Source organism: Lactuca serriola, chromosome 5 (assembly GCF_051521515.1).
Source record: "Lactuca serriola cultivar US96UC23 chromosome 5, Lser_US96UC23_V15, whole genome shotgun sequence".
Taxonomy (NCBI): Eukaryota; Viridiplantae; Streptophyta; class Magnoliopsida; order Asterales; family Asteraceae; genus Lactuca; species Lactuca serriola.
Window position 1 is genome coordinate 330,744,130 of NC_136412.1, and position 23,648 is coordinate 330,767,777.

Here is a 23,648-nt window from a genome sequence, read left to right on the forward strand (position 1 = left end):
TTGATTGTTTAAACATAATAATTATATTATTGTGGGTTGAAAACCCTATGTACTCACCAGGTTTCCCAACCTGACCCACTCAGTTTATTTATATCACAGGTGTTGATATGAAGTGACATTACACTGAGAGATTTAAAGAGATGTAGATCACTAGTGTAAATAATTGTAAGTTCTGTTTATGCTTATGTTTCTGTATTAACGATGACATCCCAAACGTTTTAAAATGAAATAAATACGTTTCTTCGAAAATGTTTTAATAACGTATTTACCATGTTTTTCTGGGAACAAATTCCGCAACATTTTTATAAAATGAAGTACTCTGATTTTTATAAAGCATAAACAACATCGGTCTTTTTTGGCCGTGAAAATGGGGATGTCACAAGTTACTTGCAATGATGTTCATGGAAGATGCTCGCGGATGATGCTCATAGAAGATTTTCGCAGATGATGCTTGTAGAAGATCCTTACGTGTTTGAAGATTCTAAAAGCGCCCACATGACATTACTTGATTGGTTGAAATTTAAGGCAACCCCTTTACGGGCTTATTATGGATATGCCTGGCCCATCATAATTAAGGTTTCTCATGATTTCCTATAAATATGCACATATTCTCATCATTGTAAAATTGCTAGATTTCTGTGAGAGCTCCAGTAAGATATAATTTTGAATGTTTGTAATAGTTTTACAAAGCTAATAAAATCCATTCTCTCGTTCGCCTGTGAACGTAGGTCACTTTGACCGAACCACATTAAATATTGTGTTCCTTTGATTTATGTTTTGTTTTTAAGTCTTAGGGGTTGTTTGTTTACCACTTAATGCCTCTTAAAAGAGGCTATGTCTAAATCTTAAAGATTCAAATTGTTTGTTAAGCTCTTAAAAAACGATCTGAAAATTAAAAATGCATCTGATTCGGTAAGATCTAAAAGGGTATCTGAAAAAAAAAGACGTGCTTATCCTCGTGCCCTCCCACACTTGTTCATCTCTTCCTCGCCTCCCACAATCGCATCTACTTTCGATGCCAGTCACAACCCCTTTATCGGCCGTCGCTACCCTCCAATACCTCCTCGCATCGTCGACCCCATACTGCATTGCCGCCCCCATCGTCGACATCACCGCCTCGCATCGTCGACCCCACGTTCTGATATCAATCAACTCACACCACCAAGGTTAGACCTCTGGCGCCTAGCTCCGACAACGCCGTCCTCGACAACGCTAGTCTCCACCATGCGTCCTCCGATCTCCTCTATTGTTCAGGTACGGAATTGATGCCTCCCCTTTTTGCGTTTAGTTCTTTCCTGTTCCCAAAATCCAATCGGTACCGAACCCAAATCACACTTCCTCCTTTTTGAATCAATTTGTTGCTCTGGGTTCTCACGATTGCAGGTAAGCTACCAAATTGGTTATTGATTTATAGTTTGAATGTGTGCTTACGTCCTTCCAACTGTTTTAAGCATCTGTAATCAATCATTTTTATAGAGATGATTTCAAGGTATGTATCAAGAACTTAATTAACATAAATGGTGGATGAAGAAGATGAGAAGATTGCAAGGCTAATGGCAGATATCTGTTGCCAGAGCTTTGGGAAGACTAAAATGACGGGTTTATTGATATTTGGTAACTTAAGTGTTGATATCCATCCATCATTTTGCTATTAATATGAAAGTTATGTATAAACACACAGGATGTGATTGAATCCTTGATGGGTACATTGTTTACATGGGTGTAATGTTTATATTTAGCTTCCTACTTTGATATAAAAATATATTTCACATGTATGATATTCATTTGTAGCATCCTAGTTTGAGGGAACCTAATTTTTTCAAAAAAGGTATGATGTTGTAATTGAAAGAAAATGATACAAAGGGTAAAATGGTTATTTTTATCATTCAGCACAACAATTCAGAGGTTCCAATCAAACAATATTTAAAAATTCAGATTTTAAAAATTCAGACCCTCTTAAAAATTCAAATCTTAAAAATTCAGATTTTGCCAAACAGCTAATTCTACAAGTTCACCGAAGTTTGTTTTGATATTTGTCTGAAGTGTTTAAGTTGTTTTGTTGCAACCTAACACGATATTGTGTTGACATTTCTCTTTCAAAAAACATTACTCAACATTGTATCGCTCATATTCGTTTTATATAATTGTCGTCACTGTTAACTAAAAACACGACACGAACATCTCATTTTTACCTCTATTATTTGATATCTCAATATATATCCTAAAGTTTTGTATATCGAATATTCTGGATTTTTCAGTTAACAAAATCAACTATTCCCAAAAAAAAAAAAATAATATCCAATTTTGAATGCATTTACTAAGGATTATTCAACTCAAATTTTCAAATTTCACAATCAAAACATAATTTCAAAAAAATATATATAACAATTGAAATTTTCAAATTTCACAACCAACATAAAATTTCGTAAAAAAAACTCTGCAAAAGTCTAAAGTTATGATAAAAAAAAACGTACGGTGCGAGTATCAATGCATCGATAAGAAATCAAAAACTAAAGTTGTTAAAAAGGTTGAATAATGAATTTCATTGACAAGTCAATCAATATACAATATATACAATAGACAATAACATAAAATAAAATGAATTCTATTCACATGTCAATCAAAATTAAACCCCCAGCTACCTACAAATCTACAGTATACATACATAAACACCACCATATGGCCTATGGATTCAGTAGCAACGGATAAACGACAACCACCACCAGTCTCATCTCCTCCTCCAGTCCTCCTCCTTTTGTTTCTTAGTGCATTGTCTCCAGCATCCCATTTTGAATAAATCTTCTCTCCGCCTTTCCCTCCTTCCTTCAAACTTCAAATGGAGGTCATCCCGAAATCAACCAGGACGACGACGGAGCTCCACCACATGTCTAACAAGTGGAAACAGAAACACCACCACACAGCTGATCAACGCAGCCCTGAACGGACAAAAGTCTGGATCGAACCTCCTCCTTCTCACAACAGACTACGTAAAGTACCTGTTGTTTACTACCTCACTCGTAATGGCCACCTCGAACATCCTCATTTCGTTGAGGTTCCTATCTCCTCCTCTGAAGGACTTTATCTTCGAGGTAAACTTCGATTTTTCAATATCCATTACGTGTTCTAGTTATTGAATTTTGTTTTGGAATTTTAGATGTAATCGATCGCCTTAATTCTCTACGTGGAAAAGGAATGGCTGCGTTGTACTCATGGTCTTCTAAAAGGTTAGTGATAATTCTGTTTTCAAATTGTAATCGCTATCATGAATTTATGACCAAAGGGGTTGAATTGATTTGATTTGATTTCTGTGGTTTAGGAGTTACAAAAACGGATTCGTCTGGCACGATTTGTCGGAGAATGATTTTATTTACCCGGCGCACGGCCAAGAGTATATTCTGAAAGGATCGGAGCTCTTCGACGCCCCCGGCGGTGGCGCTCAGTTCAGTTCCAAATCCGATGAAAATGTTTCATCCATTTCGAAAAGATCATCGTCTTCCGGGACATTAAAATCCATCGATGAGTTTGATTTCTCAGTTGGCAGGAGCAGGAGGAACCAATCATGGAGCGCAATCGATCTTCATGAGTACAAAGTCTACACCGGCGAGTCCTCCGCCGGTAGAGTCGCTGCCGACGCCTCCACTCAAACCGACGAAAGCCTCCGTCGCCGGAGAGCGATGATCAGCGAACTCGAAGAAGAAGATAAACCAAACGAATCGTATCAAGACAACGCGAGTTCCGAACTAAGCCGCAACGAGATTTCACCACCGCCGTCCGATTCTAGCCCGGAAACCCTAGAGTCGTTGATGAAATCCGATGATAAACTAATCGTAAGGTCAGAAACAGAGTCAGAGATGATCTCCACGATCAATCCAACGGCCGGAAATAAAACGAAAGCACCATCGGTGCTGATGCAGCTGATTTCTTGCGGTTCAATATCTTTCCGGGATTGTGGACCGGGAAAAAGAAACCCGAGTTTTTCGCTCGGGTCACAGTACAAGGCATGTATGCTGCCACGTGGAGAAGAGGTGAATGATCAAGTGGAGGAAGGTGCAGGGGAAACAACAAGCGAAAACGCCGTCGTTCCTGAAAGGAAAAACAAGGGAAGTAAAAAAATGATGGAAGATAAAGAATATTTCAGCGGGAGCTTAATCGAGACAAAAAAGGACGAATTTCCAGCTTTAAAGCGATCTAATTCCTATAATGCAGATGGGTAAAATTCGAAAGTAAAATCTTATTTATTTATTTATTTTTGAAATTTTCTTGTAATTTAGTGTCACTTTTACTTTCACTTGGAGTTCATTTACCCATGAAATTTGTCTAACTATGTGTATGTTTAAGAAAAGTTATAATAATAAAATTTAAAATATATAAAATTGAGAGTTCTTATTTATAAGAAAATTTTATAATAATATTTGTTAGAATTTAAAAAATATAAAATTGAGAGTTTTTTTTATAAAGCATCTTATATTTTGATTTTTTTAGCTGGTTCCAAAACTAAAAATAATAACTGATAAAAATAAGTTTTTTATTTTTGAGAAAAAAGTATAATTATTTAGGTCTATAAAAAAAATGTTAAATGTAAGAAACTGTAATTGAAGTCAAACTTACAAATGTCATTCACTTTTTGAATCAAGATTCGGATTTCAGAAAATATACGAAAGGAATCCACTTTTTACCCCATAGTCATTTCCACTTCAACTTTGGGTTGTACACTTTCCTTAAATATCCATCTCTGAATCAATCAGTAATAATTCAGTATACGACTCTCAATAATATCTCAAATTATTTTATTTTATCCCAATATCATTAAATACACTACTGAACACCTCATACTCAATAAGTCAACAGTAGTTATCATATCAAATATCGACGTGAATCACTTGTTCCTGCAAATAAATGTACAAAAAATCATTCTAGTCGACGAAAAAGGTCTAAAAAAAATCTACTGTCATTGTTATAAAGGGTGAAACATTTTTAATGGTTAAATTAATTTGCGAACCATAAAGTTATTAAGTAGTTAAGATGCTATCTACAAATGTTTATACATGTTAGTAAATGTTTTAAGGACATTACATGTGCATGATTGTTATTAAACATTATTAATTTATTACGAAATGCTATTAGTTGCTATATATTTCATCTTTGAAGCTTATGTTATATATTCAATATTTTATTTGAAATAATCCAAAGTATTATATAACTGTTTATGATTATTATTGATATAATATCACTGAAGCCCTACATAGTTTTAAAAGATCCCTTATAGGTTTTTTGGTAGTTTAAGGGTATCTCTAACCCTACACTAAAAAACCACTTTTACACTATAAATTATATTATAATGCTTTCATCATATATTTTAGCTAACATTATATATAGTGTTGAATTTTAGTGTTATACTAAATATAATGTTGAACAAAAAACAATGTACATAAAATATTCTTTTTAGTATTAAATATAGCTTAATGGGTCGGAAAACTTTAGTATATACACTATCTTTTACACTATAATTATATGTATAGTGTAAAAAAAATAATGTTAAGGGTTGGAGATGGTCTACATACAAAAACTCTATACTACCCGCCAAAAAAAGACATGACTTAAAGAAAAATCCAACTAATACCCACTCGAATCTTAACAATCGTCTCTCTCTCTCTCTCTCTCTCTATATATATATATATATATATATATATATATATATATATATATATATATATATATATCCCACACTTTCTCTCTCTCACACACACACACACATCTCTTATGAATATCGATCAAGGTTTCTACGTTTCTTAGAATTACAAACAACAACATGGCAGATGATTTTAACTCCTTTGGGCATGTCGGTGAGCAAACCAAGTTACTATCGGTGAAGGTGAAGTGTATGACCGAGGTGATTGGGTTTAATTTAGAGAACATTAGACTAAACAGAGATGGAGAGCCAAAACTAGTGGTGTGCTATTTGTTGCTGAATGGTTCGGTTGTGCATTGAGGTAGTAATGGTTAAGAAGTTATCGTTAGCTGTGGGTTACGGAGGTCGTTCAATTGTTCATCAGAAAGGTACTAGTTAACTTGATTTTCTTTATCATTATAATTTTTAGTTCTTATAGATACATGAAACTTTTAGGCTCTCACCGATTGCTGGTTTTTCACAATATTCACCGTCGCCGGAACCTTGCTTGATTCTGTAATTATGTTTTCAGTTCAAAAAATGATTTTAATTACAAGGAGCATTTTTGTATCTAAACCCATATTTCCATTATTTTATTTATGGGGTTTTCTTAAGGCTTTTAACTTCTTCATCCATGACACTATTGATTTTAGGGTTCCTCTGGACCTTCGACTCCGATAGTTACCTAAGCAGTGGTGATTGATTTAGAAATCAAAAACTAGAAATTAGTTTGGATTCATAAATTGAGACAGTTATTGTTAGGCTGTCAAACTCAATAAATAAAAAGATACAAAATGAACTCCAAAAACATTGTTACTTTACACTAGAAAAGTAGAACATGTGTAACGTCCCAAAAATTACAAAGATATTTTTCATTTAAAATAGATTAACCAATTAAAAACCTTATATTTAAAATCATTAAGTGACATTCATTTATTTGAAAACCATAATGTTAACAGAGTTTAGTTACAAAACAGTTGAAAACAATATCTTCGATGTGTGTGTACAGTCCCACTGAGTTCATTTCACGAACAACTTGCAAAACATTTAATTCACAACTATAAGCATAAAGATTAGTGAGTTTCCCAATATACCATATATTTCATCATATATACAATGCATCTACATGAAGTCCTCGACTATAGCGCCGACCTGCCAACTCTCATATCCACATGCATATATATATATATATATATATATATATATATATATATATATATATATATATATATATATATATATATATATATATATATGAAAGAACGGGTCCACTCCAACCCCAACTGAATGTTATATTTAAAATCATAGTCTTATAGTCACATCCTGTCATAGGCCAAATCATAGTCTTTCTTTGCCAATGTCAGGGGCCAAATCCTGCTTTTTCATATAATTGACAGGGGCCAAATCCTGGTCTTTCATATAATTGCCAGAAAGCAATTTTATCATTAAGATATTAATCCTTACAGATCAAGGCTTATAATTTCAGATCTGGTTCTTCCTCATGACTTAATGGATAAAAATTCCAACTTTATTCAATAAGACATTACCAAAATGCAAGATCCCTAACCCTAGGTCCAAATAAATCTTTAAAGGCTTAAATCTTTGTTCATGGGATTAAGAACACCCAAGCTAATACCTTTTTCTTTCTCAACAGAAGTCTAATGACCATTAGAGTGCCATAACAAGATCTGGAGTTCCTCAAACTCCAAGAGCATTCATGAAAGAGGCCAAATCATCCAAAAAGAGCAATAACTTGAATCTAAAAGAATAAAGATTCAGGTGTAAGCTTTATAACTCAAATGGCTCAGAAATTTGAAGGAGATGAAGGATTTAAGCTAACTATTTCTTCCTTGCACCAAGATGAAGTTTCTTCCTCCTCAAGCTTCACAAAATCAAGAAGACAAACTCAAGATCAAGCTACCAAGCTCAAAACCATGGAAGGGAGGCTAGGGTTTTAAAATGGGAAGATGGAGACTGAAGGAAATGACCTAATCCAAGAGTTAAGGTCCTTAAATATGGGAGTAATCCTAGGCTTGGGCTGCAACAACCACCCCGTCGTGGCCATCCTCTTTCCACGTTGTGGAAACTTACCTGAACGTGTTTCTTTAATAATGAGTCATGGCCACGTCGTGGTCATCCCACCACACTGTGGCACAAGTTTTTTTCCCCAAAACCTCATCTTTGAAGTCCTTACCCCCCCCCCACTAAATTTATATCTTGTCCTTGAAATGTGTACTTACTCATTATTCCATAGCACCCTGAAGACCCCTTAAGTATCCTTTCGACCTACTCCTTTTTGCTCTAACCGCCACATATCCCTTACTAAGGTTTGCATATAGAAATCTAAAGTTCTCCACAAACAGGTGCATGATTCATTGATCAAAAACTTTTAATCGAACTTCATCCCTTGTAGCACCGAAACGACACTCAAAGTAGACGAACGCCTACCGTCACATTTATTGATTTCAGTCCTTAGCGAGAAATGTGCCAACTTATGAAGAAACGGTTAGATTAAGGTGTCTAAGCCAATAGATAAATTAGTATATACTTAAATTAAAAGCAAAGTCCTTTTTGGGTTGCCCTCAAAACTGCTAATTGATAAGAATGACTTTTGGAAAGAGATACTAATTTATTGATTTATTATATGATTAATAAATAGCAATAAATAATTTGTTAATATATTATGAGATTAATATATTAATTATAAATAGTATTATTTAGGTAAGAATTAATCAGAAGTTAATTAGAAATAATGTTGGGATTAATTAGTTTAATTAAAAGTGAAAGGACTTAAGATGTAATTGTTTAATAGTTGAACAAGAAGGTATTCTAGAACCTTCGTAAGCCTTGGACGGTTTTAGGAGGCTTATTAGGGGTTTTTGGAATATTTGTTAAGGATAATTAGGGAGTTGGATAATTACCTAATTTGAAATATTAATATTATATTCAAATTAGGGTTTCCAAGGCTCCTTGTATCAACTATAAATAGAGCCTCTTGGCTCCTCATTTTTGTCCATCACTTATGCTAAAGGAATAACTAAAATTCCAACTCCCCTCGTCTCTCATCAAGCGTTCTGATTGTTAGGGTTTGGGTACAAACCATTAGAGGCATTGGATTTTTGGTACTTGCTTTCCAAGACATTTGAAAAAGGAATTGACTTGATTATTTTCTATAATAATTAAAAGGTATGTAAACTCTAATCCCCTGTATTTTCTTATTATTGTAGGGCTTCCTTAGGGTTCTTGATGTTCATAAATTATAGCCATCAATAGAGAAAACTTAGATCCAAATAGGTTGCATGTGAACTTAAGGGTTAAGTTATTTCTCCTCATGCATTAAATTATAACCTATAAAACCTAATAGTAGTATCAGGGCCATGATTTTCTATTTGATTGTGCATAATAATGAACAGATCAAAATTAGAAATTATAAAAATTAAACCCTAAAGGCCTTGGATTTTCGACTTTGCTAGGGTTTCTTGAAAACCTAGACTCCCTAACCCTATTTTCAAAATTAGGGGAGTTCCTTTAGGGTTTATATTGTTTCCTTAGTTATTATTTTAAACGCCTTAAAGTTTGAATAACTAAAACCTGATAAACCCAACCCTAATTTTCAAAAATTAGAAGGGTCTGGATCAGGATTAAATTTAAATTAATTTATTCCTCGGCTATAGCACTGACCTGCTAAATCTCATATGCATGTGCATATAACATACATAACAATCATATATTAAATAGTGCGACTACTCCAACCCCAAGTGAATGCTATATGCCAAATCATAGTTTTACGGTCACATCCTACCATGGACCAAATCATGGTCTTTCCTTGCTAATGTCAGGGGTCAAATCTTGGTCTTTCATATAATTTCCAGGGGTCAAATCTAGATTGAATAAAAAGTTTTTTTTTGAATCATAAATATTTTGAATGATCACATTTTTTATCATATTATGTTTAACATTTTTTTATAACTAGTATTTCTTAAAATTAAATATAAAAACTTCAAAAACTTATTTTTGAAAAATTCTTTTTACAAAGTCACTAGTATAATGAGTAAAAGTATCTCTTAAATTTTCATGATTTTTGGAGATTTTTTTTCTGGGTTTTTTTATAACTTTTTTTTTTCAAATTTTTATGATTGTGCTCATTTTGTAGAGAATTAAATTTTAAGAACTTTATTTTTTTTCAAAGAAAAAACAATGGCCAAAAAACAAAGTGGTGGAAAAAAACCCACCAGCCAATGGCTAGGGGACAAGTGGTAGAGGGAGAAAAATAGGAGGAGAGGGGGGATGGGGGGGGGGGGTGGTGAAGGCGCGTGGATGGCGAAAATTGGGTATTTTTTTTGTTTTTTCCTTTACCATTTTAACCCCCAAACATTTTAACATTCGTCAAAAATTATCAATATCTCGTACATAATTACTAAAACGCTATATCATCTTGCGAGATATTGATGATAACTAAAATCAAATCTCCACCTTTTATTTTTTTTAATACAATCCTACGACAATGATTTGTCATCACAGTCCTCACTTATTTTTGAGTTATCACTTGGTCCATATATATATATATATATATATATATATATATATATATATATATATATATATATATATAGGGTTAAGTTCATTTGAGACAGCCTAATTTTGTGAGACCGTGAGATGCATTTTTTTATTTTTTTTTTATTTTTTTTAGTTAATTCAAGTTCCGAAAATAATATTTAAAAAAAGAATTTTTGGATTTTTCCATTTATTTTGCATTTTAAAATTATTTTTTAGAATATGTACAATGTAATATTCTATTAGAATATTTCACGTATTTTAAAAAAAAAATTGGATTTTTTTTTAATTTTTTTTAGTTAATTCAAGTTCCGAAAATAATATTTAAAAAAAGATTTTTTTAGATTTTTCCATTTATTTCGCATTTTAAAATTATTTTTTAAAATATGTCAGTATAATATTCTATTAGAATATTTCACGTATTTTTTCAAAAAAAAAAAAACGGGTTTTTTTTATTTATTTTTATTTATTTTTTATTTATTTTTTATTTTTAGTTAATTCAAGTTCCGAAAATAATATTTAAAAAAATAATTTTTGGATTTTTCCATTTATTTTGCATTTTAAAATTATTTTTAAATTTGATCTCACGGTCTCACAAAATTAGAATGGTCTCAAATGAACCTGAACATATATATATATATATATATATATATATATATATATATATATATATATATATATATAATTTCTATTTAGTAAACTTGAAATATTTACTAAAACTTTATTATGTCAATTATGACATGCATTTACCTTTAGGGTGAAGGTATTTATGCAACAAATGACAACCTATGGCAATGGAAAATCATTTTGATAAACGAAATGGAAAACAATTTTCACTTAATCAAACCATTTTTCTATTATTGGTGCTTAACAACTGATTTCATGATGCGCAAACATCTTGTTTAACATACAACTAGTTTACCTTACAATTTTAAACAAAGGCGCATGCTGTAAATAACTCCCAAAATTGTATGTTTGTAGGTACATTAATTGTCAATATCACGTATTTATCTTACTATTCTTTATATAGTATGGAGTTGGATAACTTAATATTATTGTTTACAATGACATGTACAAACGAGTGATGCTCAAACATACAGACATAAGTCAATACATACGAAGCAACTCAAGTTTGGACGTGCTAGTATCTGCTAGTAGAATAAGCACCAAAAAAATGATGCGGTCTAACCATCACTCTTTAATATAGCCATGCCTACAACAAAACTACCAAAACATTGTATGGTTGCCAAAAATCACTATCAAACCGTGAAAAAACCCTCAAAAATCGTTGGCGTTCTCATACACAAACTTATACACACCCTTTGAATCAAATCAAGAATACAAAAAATCAATCCAAAATCATTTATACAAGGAGCAACCCCACATATTCATCATTCTTATTTTCACATTTTCCAAAAACAGGGGAGTAGAAGGGTTGATACAGCACTGTGTAGAAGTATAATTTCCATTTCGAAGGCAGAGATGAACTACATACGAACCGATAATGTACATGATAGTACATCCTCGAGAGACGAAACTATTACGTCGAAGAAGCAGCCAACTGGCCAGCAGCTCAACTACTTAACTTCTTACTGGTAGCCCAAATGTCCATTCCTTGCCAACAACCTTGTTTCATAGTTTCTTGTCAGTAGCCCCACTACTTAGCCCTTTTCCCAGCATCCATGCTCCCCAATTTTCAACAACTATGCTACATTCTCTAAGCAACCTTATTGTCCATCTCTATACATCCATCATTCTCTTTCTTCACCTCCTCTAATAAAAGGAGGGAGGAGTAGAAGGGTTGGCACAACACTATGCAAAAGTGTTAGTGTTATTTTCAGTAAAGATTTGAACTATAGGATGAGATGATATTGTATACAATAGTGATTCTTAAGTCAACATTAGTATGATGGATTGAAGGAGTATCTTCGCAGTTATTTTGCATTTTAAAATTATTTTTAGATTTGATCTCACGGTCTCACAAAATTAGAATGGTCTCAAATGAACCTGAACATATATATATATACATATATATATATATATATATATAATTTCTATTTAGTAAACTTGAAATATTTACTAAAACTTTATTATGTCAATTATGACATGCACTTACCTTTAGGGTGAAGGTATTTATGCAACAAATGACAACCTATGGCAATGGAAAATCATTTTGATAAACGAAATGGAAAACAATTTTCACTTAATCAAACCATTTTTCTATTATTGGTGCTTAACAACTGATTTCATGATGCGCAAACATCTTGTTTAACATACAACTAGTTTACCTTACAATTTTAAACAAAGGCGCATGCTGTAAATAACTCCCCAAATTGTATGTTTGTAGGTACATTAATTGTCAATATCACGTATTTATCTTACTATTCTTTATATAGTATGGAGTTGGATAACTTAATATTATTGTTTACAATGACATGTACAAACGAGTGATGCTCAAACATACAGACATAAGTCAATACATACGAAGCAACTCAAGTTTGGACGTGCTAGTATCTGCTAGTAGAATAAGCACCAAAAAAATGATGCGGTCTAACCATCACTCTTTAATATAGCCATGCCTACAACAAAACTACCAAAACATTGTATGGTTGCCAAAAATCACTATCAAACCATGAAAAAACCCTCAAAAATCGTTGGCGTTCTCATACACAAACTTATACACACCCTTTGAATCAAATCAAGAATACAAAAAATCAATCCAAAATCATTTATACAAGGAGCAACCCCACATATTCATCATTCTTATTTTCATATTTTCCAAAAACAGGGGAGTAGAAGGGTTGATACAGCACTGTGTAGAAGTATAATTTCCATTTCGAAGGCAGAGATGAACTACATACGAACCGATAATGCACATGATAGTACATCCTCGAGAGACGAAACTATTACGTCGAAGAAGCAGCCAACTGGCCAGCAGCTCAACTACTTAACTTCTTACTGGTAGCCCAAATGTCCATTCCTTGCCAACAACCTTGTTTCATAGTTTCTTGTCAGTAGCCCCACTACTTAGCCCTTTTCCCAGCATCCATGCTCCCCAATTTTCAACAACTATGCTACATTCTCTAAGCAACCTTATTGTCCATCTCTATACATCCATCATTCTCTTTCTTCACCTCCTCTAATAAAAGGAGGGAGGAGTAGAAGGGTTGGCACAACACTATGCAAAAGTGTTAGTGTTATTTTCAGTAAAGATTTGAACTATAGGATGAGATGATATTGTATACAATAGTGATTCTTAAGTCGACATTAGTATGATGGATTGAAGGAGTATCTTCGCAGTTCAACTCCAGACAACAACCTTGTTTCCCAACTCTTAGCAACCACACTACCCAACTCTTAACAACCGTTCTACCCAACTCTTGCCAACACTTGTGTCGCCCAACTCTTTCCAGCAGTCATGATGCCTATTTTCCCACAACTATGTTGCATACTCTCAACAACCTTACCGCCCAGCTCTCAGCAGCCTGTCATTTAACTCTCGACAATTGTCTCACTACTTTCCTCTTGAAAGCAACTCCATTATCCAGCTTTCAACAGCCTCACTGCATAGCTCTCGACAAGCAGCCTCATTGCATAGCTATCGACAATCAGTCTCACTATAATATCAATTGTCTCTTGTGCATAACACTACCATTACTATATAAATCATGTTGATAACAAGCTATTTATGTCACTTTGCATTATGTACATGCCAAGATAGTGAGGCATCAGTTGTCACTATAGTTAATGATGCAACAAAGCCTCAATTGCCATTACATTTCAACCCGAACTGATCACCCAATCTAGACACATAGATTGCAAGTTGCTAAGACTAATCTTAAAAGGTTCAGAAGGTTCATAACCTTTTCCTTGAGTTGCTTGTCTTCCCATCCTAACTCCATAATGGCAAGCTCCGCCAACAAGGTTCAGAAGGTTCATAACCTTTTCCTTGAGTTGCTTGACTTCTCATCCCAACTCCATAGTGGTATGATTTGACAATAAAGTTCAGAAGGTTCATAACCTTTGCCTTGACTTGCTTGGCTTCTTAGCCCAACTTCGTAATGGTAAGCTCTGTCGACAAGGTTTAGAAGGTTCATAACCTTTGCATTGAGTTGTTTGGCTTCTTAGCCCAACTTCATTATAGTGGCAAGCTCCATCAAAAAGGTTCATAAGGTTCATAACTTTAGCCTTGACTTGTTGGCTTCTAATCCCAATTATTTAACGATCGATGGTTGTTAAGCTCGATATGTTCCACACGATGCTCTACCGTGTGATGTTTTCACAGTTGTTGTCCGCCAAGCCCGATCCTCTCTATGCAATGCTTTTGTGACTGACACTTTCCTAATCGTTGACTATTAAGCTCGTTCTATTCCATGCGATGCTCTCCTGCATGACGTTTTCATAAATGTTGGCTACTAGCCCCAATTCTAATTCGCGCAATATAATTTGTGCCTCGCCGCACACTATAAGTCTCACATTATAAGCCTATGTCATGCCTACCACCACATATTTGATGTTTTTTCTCATGTAATCAATATGGTTTTCCTGTTCTCATACAATCAATAAAGTGTTTCCCACATTGCATCTTAATATAGCAAGGTTAGTCTTCAATAAGAACAGTATCACGACAGCAGCCTTGCTACCCATTACCCCTGAGCATCTATGTTTCTTGGCTCTCGGAAACAATCTTGTTGCGTAATCCCCACCAGCACCCTAACTGCCCATCTCTCGGAATCTCTACTGCCTATTACATGGACAACAATATTGTTGTTTATTATCATGATGAAAAACGTCATTGTGTATTGTTATAGCAACCTTTCCCTATTCACCATAGTCTGATATAAGTAAGCATGCTACCAACATCAAACTAGGGAAAAATTAGCTAGGTATAGCCATGCGAAAAACACCTTGAATATGGTTATCAATGCTCATGAAAAATAGACTATGTAGATGATTGTTGGCGATATTCCACCAAGACACGGTATAAACGGCATGCCATCTGCGCTATCCATTCATATAGTAACGTTTCTCTACAAAACATTATTAGCAGCCTCATTGCGTGACTACGACTATTACTATGTTGAATCACATCGACCATATCATATTTCTGGTAAGGAGGGATCGTTAAGCCAGCTTGTGCTACATAAATCCATGCTTTCCTCATCGTACAAAACCATAACATTCATAGGAGAGGTTTGATCGTTCCTTTTACTCTTTGATACACAGTTACTATTTCTAGTTCGATCCAATTGGTCCCAAACCAATCGCATCAGACTGGGGGGATTGATGTCGCACGACTTGTATGATTGTGTCCAGTCCAGTATGATTGGTAGCGTACCAATTACATCCGATTGGGGGTAGGACTTGATGATTTTAGGACCATTAACATGTGCCTTAGACAGCTCTGGTGCACCAGCCTTGCCTGACGCTCGCCTGCCAGCCTTTCCTAGTGCATGCCTTTTAGCCTTGCTTGGCGTGCACCTGCCAGCCCTACTTGATGCTTGCCTACCAACACTATTAGGTGATCGCTTTCCATCTCTGTCTGGTGCCCACCTAATAGCCTTTCTTGGTGAGTACCTTTCGGCCGCACCTAACGCTCACCTAGTGCCCTTGGGTGACCTTTCCTATCCCTTGGCTAGCTTGTCCTATATTGGGTTGGCCTAAGGCCCGACTTAATTCCTTTAACCTAATTGTCCCCTATAAATGGAACATGTCCTCCTCTATGGAAGGGGACTTCCCCTTAGACTCTCTTTCACACTCTACAACCCTAAGGCATTAGCCTCCATCATGCCTATATACACCCCCTTTACACCAAGATGGTTATCTCAGGATAGAAAAAACCATATCATATCTACCAAGCGATCTAACTTGATCATCAGAGAAGCAATCATCATTGTAGCAGCAATCTAAAACCCTCCTCAAGATTTGAGTCACATCACGTGGCATAGTGAGAAGACTCACCTGAATCGTAAAACCAGAGAAGCACAACGATGCTCTCATTTCCTTACACTGATCAATCCCACAAACTGACTATCACCAAATAAAGACCAATCCTTAATCAACAACACAAATCCATCAAGTTTGATCCAAGGTCAAACTGGTCCAAATTCAACGGGCAACAGTCAACGGTCAATGAAAGTCAATGTTTAACCAAGTATGCGGTCGCCATGTCGTGGGCATGACAGGACAAAATAGCCGTGATGCAGAGTCACCACCACGTTGTGGGCCCTCCTTGGCCATGTTGTAGTTGCTACCAAAAAGCCATTTTCTCATTAAGAGCTTAGTCCTTACAAATCAAGGCTCATCATTTCTGATTTGGTTCTTCCTCATGACTTAATGGATAAAGTTTCCAACTTTATTCAATAAGACATTACCACAATGCATGATATATAACCCTAGGTCCAAATAAATCTTTAAAGGCTAAAAAATTTGGGCATGGGATTAAGAACACCTAAGCTAGGACCTTTTTCTTTCTCAACAAAATTCTAATGACCATTAGAGTGCCATAACAAGCTCTGGAGTTCCTCAAACTCCAAGAGCATTCATGGAAGAACCCAAATCATCAAAAAAGAGCAGTAACTTGAATCTAAAAGAAAAAAGATCAAGGTGCAAGCTTAATACCTCAAATAGATTCAAAATATGAAGGAGATGAAGGATCTAAGATAGCTATTTGCTTCCTTGCATCTAGATGAAGTTTTCTTCCTCCTCAAGCTTCACAAAATCAAGAAGAGAACCTCATATCAAGCCACCAAGCTCAAAACTGTGGAATAACAGCTAGGGGTTCGAATTGGGGAGATGGAGTGTAACAATCCAAAAACCGTGATAAAAATTTTCATTCAAAGACCATCAATTTCATTCATTAATTGATCCACAACCGTCATCAAAAAACAATAATCAAAACATCAAAGTATAATTATTCAAAATGCGGAAATCATGAGGGGAGGATGTTGTGTCATTACGTCGGGCCCTTCCCTTTCAAACCAAAAGTACCTGAAACCATAAACATAAACTATAAGCACAAAGCTTAGTAAGTTCCCCAAAGTACCACATACAATACACATATACATATAACAACATGTGGCTTTGTCGGGTCTGTATCAACCCCTGAGCTCATAATGACTCCGAGCCCATATTAGCTCTATGCATATAACATACAATCATATTAGTATTAGTCAATCATACTAGTATTAGTCACAAAGAAAACAAACATATACATGAATATCAATAAGTGTCACAAAGACCACTACTGTCCTGTAATATAATCCAGTGGGCCAGAATTGGTGCCTTCGACCCACAAGTATAGTGAGGAGACTCACCTTAAACGATGTCTGGATAGAACAACACTCAGTCAGCTACTAGGAAATCGCCTCTCACTAAACACATCCGAACAACCCGAATTAGTAATTAAGGTAACATTCCATTATTAAAGGTCTTAAGCATACTCTCCTTAGGGTAAATGACCATATTGCCCCATTATGGCTAGGACCTGTTGGATTAGGTGTCTAAGCCCATAACTATAATTGGTATGTACTTGAATTGATAGCAGCACAGTCCTTTTGGGTTGCCTTCAAACCTAGCAACCAGACAAGGAAATTATGAAATGAGAGATATTAATTTATTATAAGCTTAATAAATTAATATAAATGAATTTATTAATATGTTAAAAGATTAATATATTAATAAGAAATCATTTTGTTTAATTAATTGTTAGCCAGAAATTAATTAGAATTAATTTTGGGGTTAAAAGAATTGATTATAAGGTGCAGGGACTAGTTTGCAATTATCTAATAGTTGAGTGGAAGGCTCTAGAACCCCCTTGGATAAGGGTGGACGAAATCTTTAGGGGAAGCCCTAATAATTTCGTCCATAGGGGCTTGGATAAGGCCCTTGGGTTTGCTTAGGCCCTAAGCAAAGGATAACTAGGGTTTCCCCTAAACCCTAGATCCCTCAGCTATATAAGGAGCCTCCTGGTTCATGTTTTGGTCACTTTTTTCTTTTGAAGAAACCCTAAGGGCCGAAATTTTGCATACTCCCTCTCCCCTCTCTCCTCTACTTTCCTTCTTGCTAGTTTGGGTGTGATTCCATTAGAGGCATTACACTTGTGGTGCTAAGCTTCCAAGAAGATCAAGATCAAGATCAAGGGAATTATCAATTGTTTACTATAACAATTGAAAGGTATGTAATTACTAAACCATAGGTTGTAAATTTCGATGATAGCCTCTCTCCTCTAGGGTTCTTGTTTTGCAATTCAAAGTTGTATGTTCAATAGATAAAACATAGATCCAAAGTAGGTTGCATGTGAACTTAGGAATTGCTTTCTAGTTTATTTGTTTTACCTAAAACCCATCAGGACCCACCCCCAAATTCAGAACGGGTCAAAAAGTCAACTCACAAAGTCAAATCCATCTGAAAAAACCCTAATGTCGGGTCTCACGTCGTGACCAACCTTTGGTCACATCGTGAAAGTCTACCAGGTCCGATTCTAGCAACTCGCTCTAGATTCATACAACTCAGTCACGGGTTTTCTTCGTGATCACGTCGTGAGACCTTATGTCTCATATCGTAACTTCGTTATGAGCCAAAAGTTACTGTTTTAAGTTCTTAACTCATTAAGTCGTTAAACCTAACTTCTCCGGGAACTTAAGAGGGCCCTAAAGGTCCATAAAAATGTTTTCTTTGCGGACATGCATGCACCATGGATGTCCCAATCCACTTTAGGTCCAAAAGTGGGGAAATATGCATCAATCTCTCATGTATGACTCTTAAACCTCACCAACTTCCAGATCTGGACAATATGATGTCCAAGGAACCCCTAGAATAATAAAGTTGCTAAATTTATGGGTTTACTCCACTCAAGCTTTCATGAACATCGAGGAAAGGGCCAAAGAACCTAGATCTATCTATATTAGACAATAAAGTTTTAACCTTTAGCATTTATAAAGGTCCAACGACAAGAAGAGGTGCTGATGATGATGCTACTTTGCAAACTCCACCTTTAGGACACTTATTTTCCTCTCTTCATCTTCTTCCTCTAGCTAGGAGATGCACCAAATGGACTAAGGCTTGGAGAATGATTGCTATTAGGGTTTCTTGAGGCCTAGAGTGTGAGTGAGGCTGAGGGTGAACAACCCTAGACCTCTCATTCCATTAAATACCGAAAATTTAGGGTTTTGGTCATCAGTCCATTCTCATGTTGTGAGCAACAAGGGCTCACGTCGTGAGACTCAAAAGAATGCGGTTCAACAAGTCAACCCTGACTCACGACGTGAGAGGCATAACTCACGTTATGACTACCTTTAAAAGCCAAAGAAATGAATTCATGTACCTCTGAATTGGATGTTACATGGAGGCTGAAGGAAATGACCTAATCCAGTAGTTAAGGTCCTTAAATATGGGAGAAAACCTAATATCTTAGGCTTGGGCTGCAACAACCACCATGTCGTGGCCATCCTCTTGTGATATCGTGGTAACCTGTCTAAACGCATTTCTTTATTAACGAGCCATGGTCACGTCGTGGTCATCGTCCCACCATACTTACAAGGCCTTGCATAACCTTTATCCTTGTCGATCTTGGTGTGTCTTGTAGGTCTTTCACTTTAGTTGGAATCAGTTGTATGCCTTCTTCCATGACGGAATATCGAAGGAATTAACATTTGCATTGCCAAATATGCATTTAGTCAGGTTGAGTTTCGTTTGGATATTTCATAAGGTGAAGAATGTCTCTTTAATTCCATTGAGGAGAATAGTTTCTTTGTGGATTTTGATTGCCATATCGTCAACATATACTTCGATGTTTTATCCGATTTGGCTTTTGAAAAATGCTTCTTTTATAATATGATATATATATATATATATATATATATATATATATATATATATATATATATCATATTATAAAAGAAGCATTTTTCATTTCACCGCATTCATTTGAAACTTACATGCATTTTTCCTTTTACTACATTTATTTGAAACTCCCATAACTTTTCAATTTCTTTCTAATAATAATTATAAGTTGGTAAATAAGGTTAAATAAATATCAAACTTAAAAAGTAATCATATATAAACTAAATTTCAATACTAAAATAATATTTTTACTTCTACGTATAAAGTTATGTTTTTTTTTTTAACTTTTAACATATTATACTTAATTTTTTAGTTTATATATAGTATTATGTAAACCATTATCATTTTAAAGATACAATTTTGGAACATTTAGTATAAAATACTTAAATTATTAATTTAAATATAGCATTACATGGTCAACTTAAATATAAATCTTAGTTTAACTTAAACAATCCAAAAAATATTTTGTAAATAGTTAAAAGTGATAAATTGTAGGGTCTTTCTAATAATGATTATAAGTTGGTTAATAAAGTTAAATAAATATCAAACCTAAAGTGTAATAAAAAATAAACCAAATTTTAATTTTAAAATAATATATTTACTTCTATTTATAAAGTTATGTCTTTATCTTTTAATATATTATACTTAATTTATTAGATTTAAAATGTTGTTGTATGTAAACCATCATCAGTTTAAAGCTACAACTTTTGAACAGTTTTGACAAAATACTTAAATTATTAATTTAAATATAACATTACAATATCAACTTAAATATAAATTTTTGTTCCACTTAAAAAGCCAAAAAAATATTTTGTAAATAGTTAAAAGTGATAAATTGTAGTGATAAATGCAAAAAGTAAATTCTAATCTCAATTTAACTAAAATATTTCCTAAGAATATTTTTATAATCGTTAAAAGTTTTTAAATAAGTAACTTAAAATAACTTACAATAACAATAGTTAAAAATAACTGTATATAAATGATTATATTGTTACCTTTAAAATAAAAAAAAACAATGTTTGATGTTTAAAAAAAATTATAATGATAGAAATTAAAACATTAAGTAAATAAATTTTAAAAAATTAATTAACAATAATCACAACTATAAATAACATTAAACCATACATTATATTTAATTTTATTCATGTGTAACTCCCGGCTAGAAGTCATTCAAACGATTGATTTTTTTTTTTTTTTGAAACGACAAATCTGACCTATTCGTAAATTACACCTTAAATCCACCTATGTCCACGACGGGACTTGAACCCTCAACCTCAAGGAGGAAGGGCAACACCGAATACTGTTAGACTATAAGTCATTTGGTTCAAACGATTGACTAAACCACAATATTAAAATCTCATATTATATTTCTATTTATAAAATTTTGAGTTTAACTTTTTAACATATTATAGCCAACCTATTAGTATAATTATGTTGTCGTATGTGAGCAATTATCATTTTAAAGTCACAACATTTGTATAATTTATGAGTTGATGCAAAATAGTTAAATTATTAATTTCATTATAATATTAAACAACTAACTTAAATCAAAATTTCTATTAAACTTGAAAAAAAAATCGAGAGACTGTTTTATAAATAGTTAAAGAATATAAATTATAGTGTTAATCCTAAATTAACAAAAAACATATGAAACTATTTTTTATAATCATTAACAATTTTCAAATAAATAACTTACAAATAACTTACAATAAGAATAGTTAAAAGTAATATTATATAAAAAAAAACTATAATATTTTCTTTAAAAACGAAAACAATGTTTTTTATTTTAAATAACTACAATCATAGAAATTAACAATATTCATCAAATAAATTTTAAAACCATTAAATTTCTTAAACCAAATTAAATAATTAAGAGTTTCGAAATACGTTATTTTAAATAACTTACAACAACAATAGTTAAAAGTAAAATTATATACAAAAATTATATTGTTGTCTTTAAAAACAAAAACAATGTTTTATGTTTTAAATAATTACAATGATAGAAATTAAAATCTTAAGCAAATAAATATTTTAAAATTAATTAATCATAACAACAACTATAAATATCATTAAATCATATATTATATTTAATTTTATTCATACGTAACCTGCAGATAGACGTCATTAAGACACTTAGGATTATACAATTTTAAAAGATATCCACATTATCTTATAAGTTAAAACAAAAAAATGTTTATACCAACTTATTATAAAATTCATTATATAAAAGCTAATAACAATGTCATTGATATATTTAAAAAACATATATTTATAAAAATATGACAATGAAGAGCCCACAAAATCATAGGGCCTAAAACATATTTAACATATATAATAGCCTATGTTAAGTTCTAGCCCAAATGAAATTAGGTTAACATGTTTTATTCAATTATTAGGAGCGACACATCATACAAGGACTGAATGGGAAAATCTAAAACTTAGGAAAAAGAAAAGCGGGAAAATCTTAAATTTAGGGAAAAAATGCTTGTATTTATTTGTTTGTTGATTACACGTATGCATAGGGGTAAGTAATTGATGGCTAGTGAATTGTTTGCAATCCTCGACAACAACAATTTCCTTATTTATTTAAAATCAGAAGATTTCAAAAGCAACTAAGTAGTTTGAGTTCTTACAATCTTAATTCTTTCTTTTTGAAAATCAGAAACAACAAACCATTTCTCAATTCTTACAATCTTACAATTGTTCTTATTGCTTCTCGAAAATTAGATTTTAGAAGCTTCAAATTCAATCCGACTAGAGGTTTCGAAATTAAGAGGTACATGGAATTTCTGATTTTTCATTTTTTCCTAGTTCGTTTTTTGTTTTTAATTTTTGACTTTTTGGTTTTTGAAGAGACACATAAATCAGTTTCAAAAACCAGAAAAAAAAAGGTTATAAGAAAATCAATTTCTGATTTTTGATGACACAAGCAATAAAATTTCATTTTCTCCTTTCTGGTTTGTTTCTGATTTGTATTTTTGAAAAATTTCTAATTTACAAGAAGTAAATTAGTTTTTTTTTTCATTTATTCTTTTTTTTTTTTCCTATTTACTCGAGTTCAGAAGCATTGAAGCAACAATATGTTGAATGTTAATTTTTAGATCTTTTAAGTTTTAAAGCCTATTTTTTGTCCTTCATTGCTCTAGGGGCAATAAGATGAGACATCAAACAAGCGAAACGTCAAGTATGATTGTATTTTTGAAATTTGGATTTAGGGATAGATTAGTGACAACGAGAATCATCATACTTTTTAGGGTGCAATGACATATATGTGTTTTGATAGTACTGACATTTGGAATAAAATATGACATACAATATTTTTCATTTTTATGTCTTTTCATTTGCCCTACATATAAAGAATATATGCACAAATTATAAAATCATATAATCAAAATGAGTAGAAATGAATTTTATAACTTTTTAGCTATCATAGCCAATGGATTTCAATAAATACTATAAATCGTACACTTTTAGTATCAGGCACATATTAACCACTAATCAATCGTTACGGAATCTCAGGTGTCAAAATGTGGATTTTAGATAGTCAAAAAGGAAGGGGACGTGCTATATCCGAGAGAATTTC

The 23,648-nt window shown here is 33.2% G+C and overlaps 1 protein-coding gene across 1 annotated transcript; it reads left to right on the forward strand.

The window, feature by feature from the left end:
- The first annotated feature begins 2,701 nt into the window (after window positions 1–2,701).
- LOC145055196 (protein SOSEKI 5-like) lies at window positions 2,702–4,373 on the forward strand. Its single transcript, XM_079003498.1, has 3 exons — window positions 2,702–3,089; window positions 3,155–3,224; window positions 3,317–4,373. Exons 1-3 carry the CDS (start codon window positions 2,837–2,839, stop codon window positions 4,212–4,214), a joined length of 1,221 nt encoding a protein of 406 aa, XP_078859624.1. The 5' UTR covers window positions 2,702–2,836; the 3' UTR covers window positions 4,215–4,373.
- Window positions 4,374–23,648: the final 19,275 nt, after the last annotated feature.